The following is a 17519-nucleotide window of genomic DNA, read 5'->3' on the forward strand; positions in this document are numbered from 1 at the left end:
TCTAACTGAAACACTATCTACGTAGAACAGGGCGCTCTGGCCAAATCAACATCATTCATCTATCATAATAAAATTTTGAGTTTGTTTTTTTTGGGGGGGGGGAAGGAGGCGTTACTACATGGAGGCAAATGAGACCATACCTCAGGTTGGAAATTAAAACAAATAATTTTAGTTGAGGCAAAAAAAATTTAAATCAATTTTTTTTCGCAACAAGTGTCTTGCAAGAAGTAAGTTCTGTTCCGCACCCTCTGACGTCACGACCTCTTCTTTTACGGGATCTATCACGGTTTCTCATTTATTTGTATTAAAGTGTTGATTGTCCATTGTATGTTGCTTCTACATTATGTATGTGTCATATCTGTACCTGGTTTTGCCTTTTGTTCATTAGATGTCCTTCTTTATAACTAATGTAATAGTGTTGAATTTCATTTGTAAATAACATTTTTTGTTTCAAACGCGATTTTATTATATGTATCATGGACCATTTATTATATTTTAAAAGCTACTTTGAGTTGTAGAAATATTTATAATTCGTATACATAAGACTGAAGTACGGAAGCGTATTAGCGCCACACATTCTTTTTTTTTTATTTTTCTTCCTATGTTTGCGTTGTGGCGCTAATAAGCTTCCGTACTGAAGAGATACCTGTATTGTGTTTTGCTTTGAGATCAGAATATTTTCGATATATTTTTGATATAAATAAAATAAAACAAAACTTGCGTTTCAGAGCAGCTGACAGACCCCTCGCTGAAATTTATATTTTGCCTCACTTTGAAAAGAGGCTTGTTACTGTCCTGTTTATTACGTAAGAAGTTTGGGATATTATATACGATGCATTACACGCACATCAATTTATGAAGGCCTATGTGTATGTCGTCTTCGTTGTCGAGTAGTCGATCTCAACACGTGATTAAATTATCTCAGTCAATTTTACGACTGCAAAAATAAGCTTTAATAGCAATCTAGCTGAAGTTAAATGTCATTGTCTTTAAAAACAATATGCAATGCCAATACTTTGACAGTAATATTATTCAAAATGAAATTGTGTACTCATTGTATAGGTTCACGAGATATCTTCCTTAAATTTACACTCCCATCTTACGAAGCATTGCAAACAGGTTCTTATATCTATTATTAGAATACTCGATCCTTATAGTCAATCGTGAACATTTTTTAGAACATGTAATCCATTATTATTTAGTTATTATATTATCATCATAACTTGAATAAACCGATACATTTGCAATTCGGAACCAATTTCCTCAAATGAGACAACAAAGTTAAATGAAAAGAAATATAATTATGACCTATAGTTTATGGCAATCCTTAAAACGCAATACACATATACATGTGTTACTAAAATATAATTTAAAAACTAAATATCTAAATAAAATAATAAGAATTTGATGTGTAATTTATCAAAGCCGTCCAAATAAAGTCGTAACTCTTACATTGTAGCAGATCACCGCCTTCACCGAGACCGTTTATCCTGTGACGGTTGCATCAAAATCGAGAGCTCAGTGCTGTAACTAGCCATGAAGTTGTATTGAGTATGTCTTTAGTAACAACACTTATTTGTAGTTTAACATATAGCTTTGTTTTCTGGTTTCAAATATACCCACCCGTACCGTTATACTTCATTATTGAATATGGGATACAAAAACCTTCCAAATAGATTAAACTAACGGGTTTTTTTTTCTAAAAAGCGTATTCCGTCTCGTCTTTTGTCGTATGACGGGTTGTAAATTATATGTAAAATGATTGAACAATGTAATCTCTCATAGAAACTAGTTCTTTTTAAGCCTAAACTTTCGCTACTTCTACTGTAGCATTTCATAAAAAATCCTTCATTACTGTACAAACATAAAATCTAGTTTTAGTTTAAAAAGTTTTTATTTTTAAAAGATACAAGGATCCTTGAAAGATATATATGTTACAGTAAATAGGTGAAATTAGGAATTACATGTATTTACTAAAATTTAGGAATTACAGGTAATCCCCGATGCACTTAGTAAATACAAGTAATTCCTGAAACAGTCCAGTTATTACCAGTAATTACTTATTTTAAAATGAATTTTTACATCTATTTACTGACTGCTAAAACAATGTTGTACTATGTTCAGATCATCAAAAGTTATGGTAATACTAACTAGAAGATCAGTTAGTACTCTTAAACTTTGTATTGAATGGTTGATTTGTATTAAAAATATCTTGAATAAATAATTATGGACTTTAAAATATTTGGTTAAATCAGAGTAACTTTAGCATGTTTAGTTTAAATCCAAAATGGTTCAAGTTGAGCATTAACAATTTTTGACCAATTTCAGCAGACATGGAAATCAGAAATGAAAAATTCTCCCAAAGCAGTATGTTTTAAATTTCTAAAAAGAAAACTTTGAATTTGAAGAATATTTAGACTTACTACATTTTTGTACCTTATAAAGAAAAGATAACGTTATGTAGGTTAAGAACTAGAATGAAATGTTATGTGCATTAGCTTCGAGATATAAAAAAAGATTTATTTTTGTTGTTGTTAAATCATTAATAAAAATGATATAGTGAAATCATAATTCACTGTTAGCAGCCAATTTGATTCTACTTTGCTAAATTAGCTGAGAAACAAGGGTAACGAGTTGTGCACTTGCAAGTGAATATTTGGACCTCATTGAATATGTATTCATGTGACCTTCAATTCAACCTCTAGCTGGAGATGGGTTGTCGATGTATTAAGCTATTCAAGTTGTAAGGGTTTTGCAGAACAAATAGGCTACTTTTGCTATTAATCTTAAAATTGTCCATGAGATACTCACTATCTTTTGACTAGTACTGTAAGAAGTTTCTGTCAAAATTGGGTAAAAATTCAGGATGGTTTATAAAACCTAATGTTTTAAAAACTTTAACTGTAGAGTGTATGTAATCTGGGGAAAAAACTAGTCCATTTATAAGTTATTTACAAAAAAAATCAATTTTGGATAGATATCATTGTCTTGCTTGCATATATTTACAGAGTTTTAAAACCTATAAAACACCCGTTTTCCAGTTTCAATTCACAAACATTAAAGAGTATGCACTTTTGATGTGCCTTATATTCCTACATCCTTACGTAAGCTCCCTTAAAATCACTATCCCTTTACTTTCTTATTTGGTATCTTGTATTATGTTTTTAATTTTAAAACAAAAACATCAAGTTAGTAAATAGCTGTAAAAATGACAAAAAAAAATTAGTGATTACCAGTAATTACTGAAACAACTAGTAAATACATGTAATTACTAAATTGGCTAGTAATTACAGGTATTTACTGAAATGTTTAGTTATTACGTGTAATTCCTAATTTCACCTATTTACTGTAACATATATATAACAACGGTATTTAAAACCTGGTGAAATCCGTAATTTGTACTCATCCGTTCGTTTACGTATCGTTATTTATATAAATATATTGTATCCCTCATTAAACAAAAGTAAGTAATTATTGTAACATTCTTGCAGATTTTGTATGCACATTTTTGCATTTCTACCGCTTATTAGAGTAAAAATAAGCCAGAGAACCGATGTAACGTTAAAATCGGCCATATTATTACTTTGCGTAGAAAAAGTTTTCCTGTCGGTGTCATATGAAATAGTCACCCGTTTTCTGGTGACCTATCTTTTATTACTTAATTTCTTTGTGTGTATTGCGTATCGTGTATTTCATACCAAAAACATGCATGTATTATACTAATCATTGTATTATGATGTTTAAATATCTTGCATGAAAAGGTTGTATGATTGGTAAAATAAAATATAATGTCTCGGTGTCTAATGTACAACTCGATGATCTCGTTGTTCTATCAGTCTATATGTATGTATTGTTCATATACATGTATGTCATATACGGTACTGGACCGGTAGCTATTGTGCTATACAATTCCCAACTAACAGTCTATAAATAATTAACATTTTATCAGTTTATACTTTTTCACCGTGAGACAATAAGATGTACATGATATATATAAATAAATTTATAATATATTTACTTCAGTTTAAATATATTTATTTCTTGTGGATTTGGAAACAAGTTATTGCAACTTATAGTAATCCCTTTGGGCTTTCCACACTGCGGGTGCGAGTCACGGTTGCTTTTTTTTTAAATCTAAAAGGATGTCTTTTACGTGCAAGAGATGTCATCATGACTCTCTCTTAACACGGGCCAGCCATTTATCGTCACCTTCCGACGGACTATCATCCGATACTCTAACTACTACACCACGGCTCTCCTATGTTTTTAATTTTTGTCATATACTAGTATATTTCTCTGCTTTTAATAAACAAGTACTCAAAGTAAAAAAAAGTCTATATCTTTTAAATCCGAGTCATAATGAAATACTTCGAGAATAGACATTTATGTAAAAGAGGGGCGAGAGATACCAAAGTGACAGTCTAACTAATAGATCGACAACGTCATGACTAAAACAGAAAAAGACAAACTGACAAATAAAGGTACACAAAACAAAACATATTAAACTAAAGACTAAGCAAAACGAACCACACCAAAAACTGGGGGTGATCTCAGGTGCTCCACATGTGGCAACCTTCGTGTTGCTGTAAGTTTTCCAATGCCTGACAACTTCTTCGCTTTAATAAAATCGCTTATAGCTCAGAGTACTGTGCAACTGACGAGACGACCCTTTTTTGACCTCTTGGTTTTATGTTTAGTAATCCACTCCTTTCCTCGGGCTCCTTTCAAGATCCAAAGGTTATAAATGCAATAAAGAAGGAAAACTTGCTTTGTGTGATAAAATTTCCGATTTATTCTAAGAGCGTGGGGGAATACCTTTTTATGTTAACCTGTTTTTGGCCTTTTTCAAGATGTTGATATAAAAATGAAGACAAGGGGAGATAAGAATACAATTTGAAACCAACAAATGTACAGATTCCAATAAAATAATAATAAAAAAAAATAATCAAAGTAAAATCTGATAAAATTGAGAAAGGAAATGGGGAATGTTTCAAAGCGATCTGTTGACAGGAAAATTATCTGTACATTTATTAATGAACCGCAGTATCGAATTTATACAGTCACATTAGAATGAATGATTGCTATGCAAAGTTTATAAAACTTTATGTAAAGTTTAAACAAAATATGAATAAAAGTAAAAAAAAGAGGGATGGTACTACACATTAAGAATGTAACATTTTGAATGGTTCATGATATTTAACACCGGAAGTACATTGATGTTAGACTATTTGATTGTAGATGTCCTCCATGACAGACGACTTGGACTGGCAGATAAATAGAACCTTGCCAGAATGTATGTTGTATATGTTGGAACATGAAATAATGTGTGACATTTCCTTTCGAGTTGGTCCAGAACATAGAATACTGAAAGCTCATAAATACATGCTGTGTAGCCGAAGCCCTGTGTTCTATATCATGACGCAAGGTTCCTTGCCGGAAACGGGCGAAATAGATGTCCCGGATGTTGACGCAGAAACTTTCCGTGTCCTATTGGAGTAAGTTCTATTAAAAAAATTTTTTTTTAAAAAGAATGCATTCGAAGGATACTACTAATTATGAATCTGTATGTTCTTCAATCTTTTTTTTATATAACAGATTATTGAAATTCGTATAGCGAGACTATAATATTCTTAGATATAGGACTGAGATGTGGTGTGAGTGCCAATGAGACAACTCTCCATCCAAATAACAATTTAAAAAGTAAACCATTATAGGTTAAAGTTAGGCTATTTTGAAGAACTTTCAAAATTTGATCGGTATCTACACCAGACGATCAATAATTATACTGTATATAAGGAAGTTTTGGATATTATCTGAAAACAATAATGGATATAAAAAAAATATCAGCAGCGACATTGATACAGTCATCATTAATTGGGATTTACAAATTATTCATGATTGTTCGTTAATACTTCAAAAACTGCTGAGGGGATATTTGATTTTGGAAGAGGGTAAGGGGAGGTTTTTTTTAAATTGTATCCTGATTTTTGTAAATATATGCCAAAGGAAAATCGCAAATAAAATCTGAACTCCGAGGAAAATTCACAACGGAAAGTCCGAAATCAAATGGCAAAATCAAAAGCTCAAACACATTGATAACAATTTTGACAGTCATATTTCTGACTTGCCAGGTACAAGCATTTTCTTATGTAGAAAATGGTGGGTTAAACCTGGTTTTAAAGCTAGCTAAACCTCTAAAATGTATAACAGTAACATAAAATTCTATTATATTGACAACGATGTGTGAACAAAACAAACATTGTCAAAAATAGTGGTACATCATTCAACATTGTGTTATAACCTTAATCATGTTAATCACTATAAAAACAAACAAATATAGAACAAAAAAGTACAAAAAAGCATATTGGTAAATACAAAATTTACAATAGCACAATGACGGGATGTAAAAGTACAGAGCCACGTCAAATGTATCAAAGAAACACAACAAGGCATATAGACACAACACATTAGCAAAAAATAAAAGACAAAAATTAAAAAAGGATGAAGCAATAACACAATGACGTGTTACATATAAGTACATAGCCACGTCATGTGTTTAAAAAAAACACAAAAAATGCATATAGAAAAAGCACATAAGCAAAAGTGAAAGACAAGAATAATAAAATGATCATCGAAGAATAACGCTATATATAACGGGATGCATAAGTAAAGAGCCAGGACAAATGGATATCGCCAAATCAGAATAAACATTATTGAGATGATAAACAACGTCTCATAGCGTGTCTCACAGATAAACACTACGTGCGCATTTGAGCCGCCAGTGTTATGTGAATGAACTCAAATGACTGAATATTACAGTATGTTTTGTCACTAAGTCTTGTTTATGTGTATTGTTGAAACATTTATGTTTTTTTTTTGCATTTTAAATAGAAATATGAAGCAGCGTATCAATCTGTTTGATAGTTTTAGTCTTTAAATAAGATATCATGATTTTAATTTAACACGATTTTTGGAACTATTTGTAGACATATTTATAGTGACAGTGTAGCAATACCAAAAGACAAAGTAGGTAAAGTACTGTATGCATCAGAGAAGTATATGCTTCCTAAGCTGAAATGTGCGTGTGAACAGTTGCTACAAAGCCTAGCCACTTCATCTGACGCACCTATTGTACTACAGACTGCTCACTCCTTTAACATGTCAGACCTACAACAGGAGAGTTTACAATACATACTACAATCCCCAAAGCAATGCTTGAATTCAGAAGACGCATTGAATTTGTCAGCTGATTGCATGGAAATGATATTGAGTTCGGACGAATTGATGCTTTCGGAGGCGGCAGTATTTACCTTTCTTTTACAATGGGCTACATATCGTTGTATGACAAACGACCTTGAGATTAGTGACCAGTATATACGAGAGACAATGAGTAGCCTTCTCTACTGCGTGAGATTTCCGTGTATGGAACAAGATTTCTTTACCACAGAAGTATCAACCAAAGACATCTTATCAAAAGACGAATTGTTGTCAATCTATCGGTCTTTTAATGGAATAAAAAGTGAAATATTTTCGGAATTAAAAAGGAAGGAACCGGCCGCAAACAGAGTTATACGTTATAGTAACCTTTCTTCAACTGGTTCTTGGATAAGCAATGAACAAGATGCAGTCACACTTACATGTAGCAAACCAGTATTTCTGAAAAGCATTCTCTCCTTTGGAACAAAGGCTGCAACTGCTTGTCTGTCACCTGGTGTTGAAATTCGAGATGGCACAGGGGCAGTTTTGTCGAGTGTTCAGAGAGATATATCCATTGGCTTTTGTGAAACATTTGATATTGATTTTCCTCAACCTGTGCATCTTGACGCGAATGTGATGTACACTGTAATATCAAAAGGTGTTTCTAGGAATGTGTACTATGGGACTACTTGCAAGAACGTTGTCAATGTCAAAGACATGACTTTTACATTTGGAGATTCCATTCAAAATAAAACGGCTACATCAGCTGTCTTCGGACAAATAGCTGGCTTTACTTTTCATTTGTAGTATGATCTTCATTGTTTTTCATTATTTATTTGTGTAACTGCTTAGCATATTGACAATACCATATTCTACATCAAAGTTCAAAGCACAATCTCAATGTGACAGTTTAACATTTTACAAAATTATTTATTAAATGTCTTTTTGCAAATATCGAAGACAGTGATTGTTTCTAAAGAATGATCTACATTTTTGTAACTGGCTTATATTTGTTGGTGTAAATATTTATTTTACATATGTCTACCTGTGCGAATTTCAAACGCGCAATTTTACACCAGCAATGAAAACCCTTCTATCCTTTACGGGTAGACTTTATATAGATAAATTAAGTGGTATAAGAATAGCAAAATGAGTATATTAAATTTGATGTATGCCTTTTTGTGCTTCTTCGTTACATTTGTTGTTTTTATAGTGATGCAAGTATTTATGCCTTCATACTTTATACGACAAAATTATTTTTATGTCTACCTGTACGAATTTCAAACGCGCATTTTTACACCAGCAATGAAAACCTTCTTTCCTTTACGGGTAGACTTTATATACATAATTTAAGTGGTACAAGAAAAGCAAAATGAGTATGTTAAATTTGATGTATGCCTTTTTGTGATTCTTCGTTACATTTGTTGTTTTTATAGTGATATTAATAAAATTAACGGTACCAATTTTCTTGCACCAGATGCGCATTTCGACAATACATGTCTCTTCAGTAAGATGATAACACAATATTGACTGCTGTACCCCTATTTTTGACATTTTTACTCTTTGAGTATGTTTGTTTTGTTCATACATCGTTGACAATGTAATGGAATTTGATGCGACTGTCATACCAGTGAGAGGTTTAGCTAGCTATAAAACCAGGTGCAATCCACCATTTTCTACATTAGAAAATGCCTGTACCAAGTCAGGAATATGACAGTTGTTATCCATTCGTTTGATGTGTTTGGACTTTTGATTTTGCCTTTTGATTTTGGATTTTCCTTTTTTGAATTTTCCTCGGAGTTCAGTATTTTTGTGTTTTTACATTTTTTTATAGTATATGCATGTACAATGTATATGATTATACCACTGCTATACTGGTAAAAGGTCCTCTACAACTTTACAGTATCAGTCCATGGGCGAATGCAGCCATTTTAAAAAGGGGAGGTTCTCAACCCAGGATAAAGGGGGGGGGTCCAACTATATGTACCCATTTAAATGCATTGATCGGCCGAAATAAAGGGGGATTCCAGCCCCTCTGGATCCGCCTCTGTAGTCAGAAGAAACGTGTCAGATTTGTACTTAACATATATCTTTTTTCAAACATTATTGTGATGACTGCTTTGTGAATTGCCAGATATGCGTGCAGATATGAATCAAAGTTTTATGAGATTATTCAATATAGTTAAAATACTGTTGCATGGTGTTATATGGTGATTTTAAACTTGAAGATATTTTTTACAAACAGCCAAAGTATACTATTTAAGGATAACATAACCTGCAAATACATCTTGTTTTATTGTATTCCCATTGTGTTGTTATTTAATAGTTTTATACAATCTTAAACACATAAATTATGTTGTCACGAATTACTAAAATTTAGGAATTACATGTAATCCCCGATGCACTTAGTAAATACAAGTAATTCCCGAAACGGCCCAGTTATTACCAGTAATTACTAATTTTAAAATGAATTTTTACACCTATTTACTAACTGTTAAAATGATAATGTAATTTGGTCATCTGATTAAAGTTATGGTAAAACTAACTATAGAAGATCAATGTATACTACCTTTTTGTTATAGGAACATTAACTGAGTGATGTAGAAAAATTAAATATGATTATTTTATTGGTAAATCAATTTGATTGAAGGGAATAATTATTGCTCCAATACTTCCTTTACATTTCAATACTGTATGTTTACAGCTTCATACTTTCAAGCTTATTGGTTTGGTTTTGTATGACTACAAAAAATTGTAAAAAAATAAATTATATGTTTTGGAGAGTTGTCTCATTGGCACTCACACCACATCTTCCTATATCTATTTATATATCGTTGTGTTGGTTATATAACAGTGTATATATTATATTACCCAGTAGTATTTACTTATTTAAAAGCATGTGTTGTGTTCGTTGAAAATGATTTTTGTTTTGTTTTATTGATTTTCTTTTTAAAGTATGTTTTTATGTATTCGGATTTTTTCATATATTTGTTAATGTTTGAAATAATAAAATGTTAATGGGCTTCCTGTTATTTGGATGGAGAGTTGTCTCATTGGCACTCACACCACATCTTCCTATATCTATTTCCTGTAAAGTCAATATGTTTGATGTATACGGATTGATCATTTAGTCTTGGATGCATGAATTTTTTATTAGTTGTTAGTGACTTTCAACTAGCTGTCCGATAACTGAGTACTCTCAGTTATCTGTACCTAGTGTTTTTTTGGTCCGTTTCTGTGTGTGTTGTGTCGTTGTTCTCCTCTTATATTTAATGCGTTTCCCTCGGTTTTGGTTTGTTACCCCGATTGTGTTTTGTGTCCATGGATTTATGAGTTTTGAACAGCGGTATACTACTGTTGCCTTTATTTTGTAGTTGGGATGTACAAATACCCGGCCACGTCCACTTGTATTTTTGTCGATCTTATGAGTAAAGCCTTTTTCAACTGATTTTTGTACGACGTTCTTATGTTGTTCTGTTATACCACTGTCCCAGGTTAGGGGAAGTGTTGGGATCCCGCTAACACGTTTAACCCAACCACATCATGTGTGTCACGATGTGACTGTCCCAAGTCAGGAGTCTGTAATTCAGTGGTTGTCATTTGTTTATGTGTTACATATTTGTTCGTTCATTTTTTGTGCATAAGTAAGGCCGTTAGTTTTCTCGTTTGAATTGTTTTACATTGTCATTTCGGAGCATTTTATATCTGTCTATGCGGTATGTGCTTTGCTCGTTCTTGAAGGCCGTACAGTGACCTATAGTTGTTTATTTCTTTGTCATTTTGGTCTCTTGTGGAGAGTTATTTCATTTGCAATCATATCACAACTTTTTTTTTTCTTCTGCTTCGAAACACCTACATTGGTAGAGGTAAATAGAGTGTATACATGATACCGATTTGAGTGTACTCGGATGTTCATGGAAGCATCGTAAAAAGATACTCTCGAGACTTAAATATTTAAAATTTGAATTCTTTAAAATTTAAAAAGCTTCAAAATCAAAGAGAGCTTCAAGTACAAAGTCTGCCATTTAGAGTTTGTCTAAGTATCAACATGAGAACTTGTCTAACTTAAGTATCAACATGATAACTTGTCTAACTTTAGTATCAACATGAAAACTTGTCTAACTTAATTATCAACATGAGAACTTGACTTACTTAAGTATCAAGACGAGAACTTGTCTAACTTAATTATCAACATGAGAACTTGTCTAACTTAAGTATCATGAGAACTCGTCTAACTTAAGTATCAACATGAGAACTTGTCTTACTTAAATATCAACATGAGAACTTAAGTATCAACATGAGAACTTGTCTAACTTAATTATCAACATGAGAACTTGTCTAACTTAAGTATCAACATGAGAACTTGTCTAACTTTAGTATCAACATGAGAACTTGTCTAACTTAATTATCAACATGAGAACTTGTCTAACTTAAGTATCAATAGAACTCGTCTAACTTAAGTATCAACATGAGAACTTGTCTTACTTAAATATCAACATGAGAACTTAAGTATCAACATGAGAACTTGTCTAACTTAATTATCAACATGAGAACTTGTCTAACTTAAGTATCAACATGAGAACTTGTCTAACTTTAGTATCAACATGAGAACTTGTCTAACTTAATTATCAACATGAGAACCTTTAAGAAACGTCTTTCATCAATGTACATGAATTTTATATAAACAAATTCAATAGTTTGTTGAATGTTTAACAGACAACCAGCGTCTCCTGTTAGAACATGTAGTTCCTTAGGTTTTATTCGCAAATTGACAGACGGATCCATAAAGATATAAAGTGGTATGATTGCCGATGTGAGAACTATCTATCTAAGTAGATGTCAGAAATTATGGGAAATAATCCATACCGTATGGTCAGCTGTTAAAGACCCCGACAGTCGACTAAACAAATATGATAAACATGAACCAACGACAACCACTAAACTACAGGCTCCAAATTTGCTACAGGCTCTTAAAGAACGTGTTTGTGAGGAATCAACCCTCTCTATATATTATCTCGGATAGTGGTGAAACAGTACAAACTATAAACATCAGTTGAATTCATCAAATGGATACAAATAGATAAACATCTAACGAAACTCTGAGGGGACGGGTACATCCCGAAAACAAAAAGACACTAAGACAAAGTACTAATCTGAGAGTATTCGTAGTAACTGACAGCTTGCTCAAAGTCAATAACAACTAATAAAAATAAGTAAATTCAGTCTTAGAGGCATGCTTTTTTTATTAGTTGTGAGTGGCTTTGAACTAGCTGTCAGATTACTTCGAGTACTCTCAGATCTGTTTTTTTTGTGTCAGGATGTATAAGTACCCGGCCACGTCCACTTGTGTTTTTTTCTATCTGATGAGTTAAGCCTTTTTCAACTGACTTTTGTAGTTGATATATTGGTAACGTTTTACCCCTCCCTTAACCGGGACAGTGATATAACTACACATCACAAAATTTTTAAAATGGATTGACTCAGGAGGTCGGAACGGAGAAATAATTTAAGACAAAAAGTACAAATCTTACGGTACTCGCAGTTACAGGAAGTTTCGATAATTTAACGTCAACTTTTGAGCAGACCTGATTATATTTCCCAAACTAGAATATTAATTAGTACATTTCTGATCTCCTCCAACGAAAAAGCATAATTGTGGTAATAAAAGGGGGTCGAATTAGATATACATTTTCAAATCTAATCTTTGTAAAAAGAAATAACTGAAGTATAAATGTCATGTTTTGAAGTTTTTACTAGAACAATTTTTTGTCTATACTCTAATTAATGTTTAAGATAGAGTTCCCTGTCCCATATACAAGGATTGAAGAAAATTGTATCTCAAACAGAATTTCCAGAAGATATCATACATGTTTGGTAATGTGCGCTTCTGTTGTTACCTTCAATACAATTGGTGTGGATTCTACAATCAAAGTCTTTACGTAGTTTATCCAAATGACATGACATTGTCACGACTGCTTACCTCATTTCAAAACCTTAAGTAACCAAGCTTTTTTCAACCAAGAGTAAACACAATCAAAAATTGAAAATTGAAAAATTGATTCAATCTTCTTTGTTCCAGATGCTTCCTTGTATACAAACTAATTTTAAAATCCAATATCCGCATTTGTAAGAAAGGTTTTCATAAATACGTAGGTATCTATGGTTTCAATTCACAAATATACATGCACATCCGTATATCGTATTCGTATAAAACAAAAACAAAACAATCATAAAAACAGAAACAAAGTTGCACAAAGGGATACAGACAGACAAGAAGCACTGTATCATTGTAATGTATTTTGCAACAAAAATAATAATTATCACTGTTATCTTGACTTGGAACTGTAGCTTGATAAGACCTACAAGTGGTAAGCTTAATACAAAGTTTGTATGAAATAATTATTTTAAAAATAAAAACAACACGTTATAAATATTAACCTTGCATTCATTGATGAAACCTTAGATAGAAATCTTTTCGAAAAATTTACCTATATAATTTCTTTGTATGAAAATTCCGATGAGTTAGGAATTGGAAAGGTGCATTAACATCATCGCGATCATAGATACTAATTGCATATGTGAAATTAACTGTGTATAACTATGGAAGTATTATATTAACTTATATTTTACTTCCAAGGTATAACCAAAACAACAGAATGCAGCCCTGTTTCGATACCTACCTATTACAAGCGTCCCTAACTCGGTGATCTTCATAATATCCTCATATATAAATATAATTATAGTCTAAACATCTACCGGATTTTTTTATATTCTAGAATTTCTGGACCCTTACTTTGGTTGCTACAGAATTGTCGAGCCGTTTCTGTGGCGAGGGACATCTGTCAGACACTCGACTATATCGTACAGTGGATGCATTAATCGTTGTAAGGAAGATAGTTGTCTATATGCAGGAATACAGGTAATAAGTTCACATAAGTCTTAAACAGTTTTCATATCCCCATATAATAACCATAAGGCATCTAGAGGGTGTCTTACGCAGAGCTGTAACAATAGACATGTGTCTATATGATATGTGATGTTCTAGACCTCACCGAGTCTTAAAATATTGGTGACTTAATTGGTCCGAGACCACAATTGTCGTCCCTTGATTACGAATATAGTCCCTAGTGTTAACAGTGGGTTACTTGCCAATAATTTGCATACCCCTTCCAAATTTATTTCTCCATGTTTAATGCCACAAATTGTAAGTAGGGGTATGAAATTACACTGTAAAAAAAATTGGGTCCAGAATTTTACAGGAAAGTAGTGATTTGGTCCAGCTGAAAAAGGTTAAAAATTAGCACTTCGGAAGCTGTCAAAAGATTTCAAGACACCCTAAACACAAAATTGGCCATATTTTGAGTTAGAGGCGATGAAGTTTTCTATAATTTTGATATAATTTGTCCCAAAAGTAGTACAACACACTGAAAAAAAATTCATTGAGAAAGCGCAGGTGGGATTTTTTAAATTATCATTTATGTTCTAAAAGAAATGCACTACGAATTAATTGTGTTCTCGGACCAATTAGATAAAAACTATTATCGACAGAAACTTTTCCAAATAACAAAAGTATTTGAGATTTACATAAGACAACAACTTGCTAGGTTACTGATAGCATAGAAACATGAAATTTGAAAGGGGGAAATTATTCTTGCAATATATCTTTAAATAAAAAAAAATCGTGCCCTCAAAATAATTTTAAAATGTTCTTTTAACATCAACATATAGGATAAACGTCAACGAGATCAACGAGATATCAAACCAATGATGTCTATAAATGATAACTCATGCTTTTGTCTCTTCATTGAAATGCGATGCCAGATTGATTTGGGATCAATTTGTGTATCAAACGTCGTTCCTATAACTTATCGATTAATTTATATGATTTCATTAAATATTGAATATAGTAGTTCATATGTTTACATTGCATACATAATTAGCTAAGTTTTTTTAGACTGGAAAAAAAAATGTCATATCGAATAAAAGCTGGAAATCACCGATTTTTTGTCTCAATGGCGTTTTTTATGTGTCCTTTTAATTATTCCAATTTATCTTTGCAGTATAGTATTAATACATGCACATGTGGAAACAAGACCATCCAAATGCAGAAACTACGGGATGTAGAATGCAATGGCACAGGCTTGTCTGATACTATATCTGTTTATAAAACAAAGCCAGGTATTCTCCTTCTATAGTGATTCTTTGCTCAAGTAAATAAAATGTCAACAAGATTAGATATAGAAAAAGGAAAAAAAAGGGAAAAGGTTCGATTTGGGGCAAATTTGGTAAAATGGTGGCACCTAACGTAGCCTGAGCTAATACTTACTGAAAGATGAAGGAAATCAATGGCAGATGTTTTGGTTTAGAATTAACAGGTTTAAACATTATTTTTTTGTAGACGTCATTGGCAAAATTTAATTTGGTGTGTTAACTGAGCCGATGACTTGTGAACTTTATTAGTTGATAACATTTAGAAAAATGTTTTCAATCCCATTGTGAATCTTAATCGATTTTTACATTTCCTTTGGTAAATATAATCAGCACAGCCAAAACATGTTTTTATACTAATGCTTTGGTTGGCATATTGTCTTTTGATGAATACTAAATGTTGCCTCTAGACATCTTTGGTTATGTACTATTTTGAGGTACTATCTTATTGCTGCTGAGGTTTTTGTACGTGTCAATTTTATTCATGATATCTAACCGATTGTATGCTACTAGAATCTTATAGTTGTGGTGTCAGGGCTTATAAAGTGAACGAAATAATGTTAAAACACCTATCTACTTCAAGATATATTCTTTCTCGGTTTTGTTTCATAACAATATAAGTCGGGTTGTTGTCTCTTTGACACATTCCCCATTTCCATTCTCAATTTCATTGTCATAAGAATAACTTAATTATCTTAATAAAGAAAAGTGGTATGTAATTGGCTTTTAGACATCTATCTTACAAAGACAAAAAAGCAGGGATATAAACAACAATGGGTCCCCATATGGTCTTCAACAATGAACAAAACTTATGTCATAGATTAAGCTATAAAAGGCCAAGGGATACCAATTGTGAAATCATTCAAATGACCGGAAAACGGTCAGAATAAAGTTATAACATTACATGAAAATTCAATTATGAAGCAAAAGACAACCACTGGACTTTTGAATCACTACTTTTGACATGAACAAACAAAATGTTACGGGGCAAAACATGGTTGTGGCTGATCAATCCGCCACTAAAGAACAAGCACTTGTACATTTCGTGCGAACTAAGTTTAAAGGGCTTTACAAGCACAATGCTACTAAAAAAAATTGCAAAAGTCACAACGTATCGATTTAAGATAACTAAAAGCCAGTTCAAATTGGCTATGTATTCTACTAGTATATGCCATTTATTATTGCAGACAACACCAATAACGTGCACTTCTCTAGAAGACCAACTGATAAAGTTAACCGCCATTTACAGTTAACGACGTCATTATTCTCTTTACTCCAATCAAGTCCGCAAACCTCATTTCAGGAACTTAAGAAAACCCAAGAAAGAAGCGGGATCTTAGAAACTACTAATGGCTTCCAATCAAAGTTGCCAGTCGTAATAAACACAACGGAACATGGCATCTATACATTGTCTAATATTTTACATAGAAACGCTACCGATTTATTGACCAATAATTGTGAATGTAAAAGAACTTCAAAGTGGGCAAAACTTCTTAGTTCGAATATTTCAAAATCAGACTTAGACATTTTGCTTGCCAAAGATATCCAGAGACTTAAGAAAGATCTGACTGTAAACAGAAAGAGTCTGAATTCTTACACCAGACGATTAACAAGTGCACATGACGACAGAAGATCTGCTAAGGCAATAGGATGGATTGGAATTATTGTTATATCATTATTTTTATCATTTTTCTTTCTGTTTGATTTTGTGTTAATTTTGCACCAATTTAACATAGTTGAGTAGCATAATTTGTGTCATTTTACAGTATAAATATTTCTAAAAATCTCAGTCTGGTTTCTTAAGTTGTTCTACGTGTTTTTAGTCTATTATAGATGGTATTTTATGAAGTACATGTAGTATACATTATTGTTTAAGTATGCTGGATTTTTTCGCTGTGTTGCAGACGCATTGGTGGTCTTGAACTGATTTCTACTCTTTTTGTTGGGTTTTTGTCTCTATAGCACATTCCCCGTTTCTATTCTCAATTTATGTTAGCCGTCGACCTATAAAGAAAACATAAATATCAAGGATGGTACCGGGTACATTTGATTTAAATTCATACATAGTTAATACTCATAAGAATCGCTTATTTCTGGTAATAACAAACTGCTTG

The 17519-nt window shown here is 32.3% G+C and overlaps 1 protein-coding gene across 3 annotated transcripts; it reads left to right on the forward strand.

Annotated features, from left to right (window-relative positions):
* The first annotated feature begins 3395 nt into the window (after positions 1 to 3395).
* LOC134711857 (BTB/POZ domain-containing protein 6-like) lies at positions 3396 to 17136 on the forward strand. 3 transcript variants are annotated; one of them, XM_063572795.1, is made up of 6 exons: positions 3418 to 3463; positions 5239 to 5495; positions 6987 to 7030; positions 13974 to 14116; positions 15258 to 15375; positions 16709 to 17136. In XM_063572795.1, the coding sequence occupies exons 2-6, from the start codon at positions 5239 to 5241 to the stop codon at positions 16714 to 16716; spliced, it is 570 nt and encodes a 189-aa protein (XP_063428865.1). In that variant the 5' UTR covers positions 3418 to 3463; the 3' UTR covers positions 16717 to 17136. The 3 variants fall into 3 exon arrangements, 2 of the variants coding, with proteins under 2 accessions (XP_063428865.1, XP_063428864.1); XR_010106244.1 differs by lacking the exons at positions 13974 to 14116; positions 15258 to 15375; positions 16709 to 17136 and adding an exon at positions 9082 to 9549 and having other exon boundaries at positions 3396 to 3463; positions 6987 to 8136; XM_063572794.1 differs by lacking the exons at positions 13974 to 14116; positions 15258 to 15375; positions 16709 to 17136 and having other exon boundaries at positions 3445 to 3463; positions 6987 to 8229.
* The last annotated feature ends 383 nt before the right edge of the window (positions 17137 to 17519 follow it).

Source organism: Mytilus trossulus, chromosome 3 (genome assembly GCF_036588685.1).
Source record: "Mytilus trossulus isolate FHL-02 chromosome 3, PNRI_Mtr1.1.1.hap1, whole genome shotgun sequence".
Lineage (NCBI taxonomy): Eukaryota > Metazoa > Mollusca > Bivalvia > Mytilida > Mytilidae > Mytilus > Mytilus trossulus.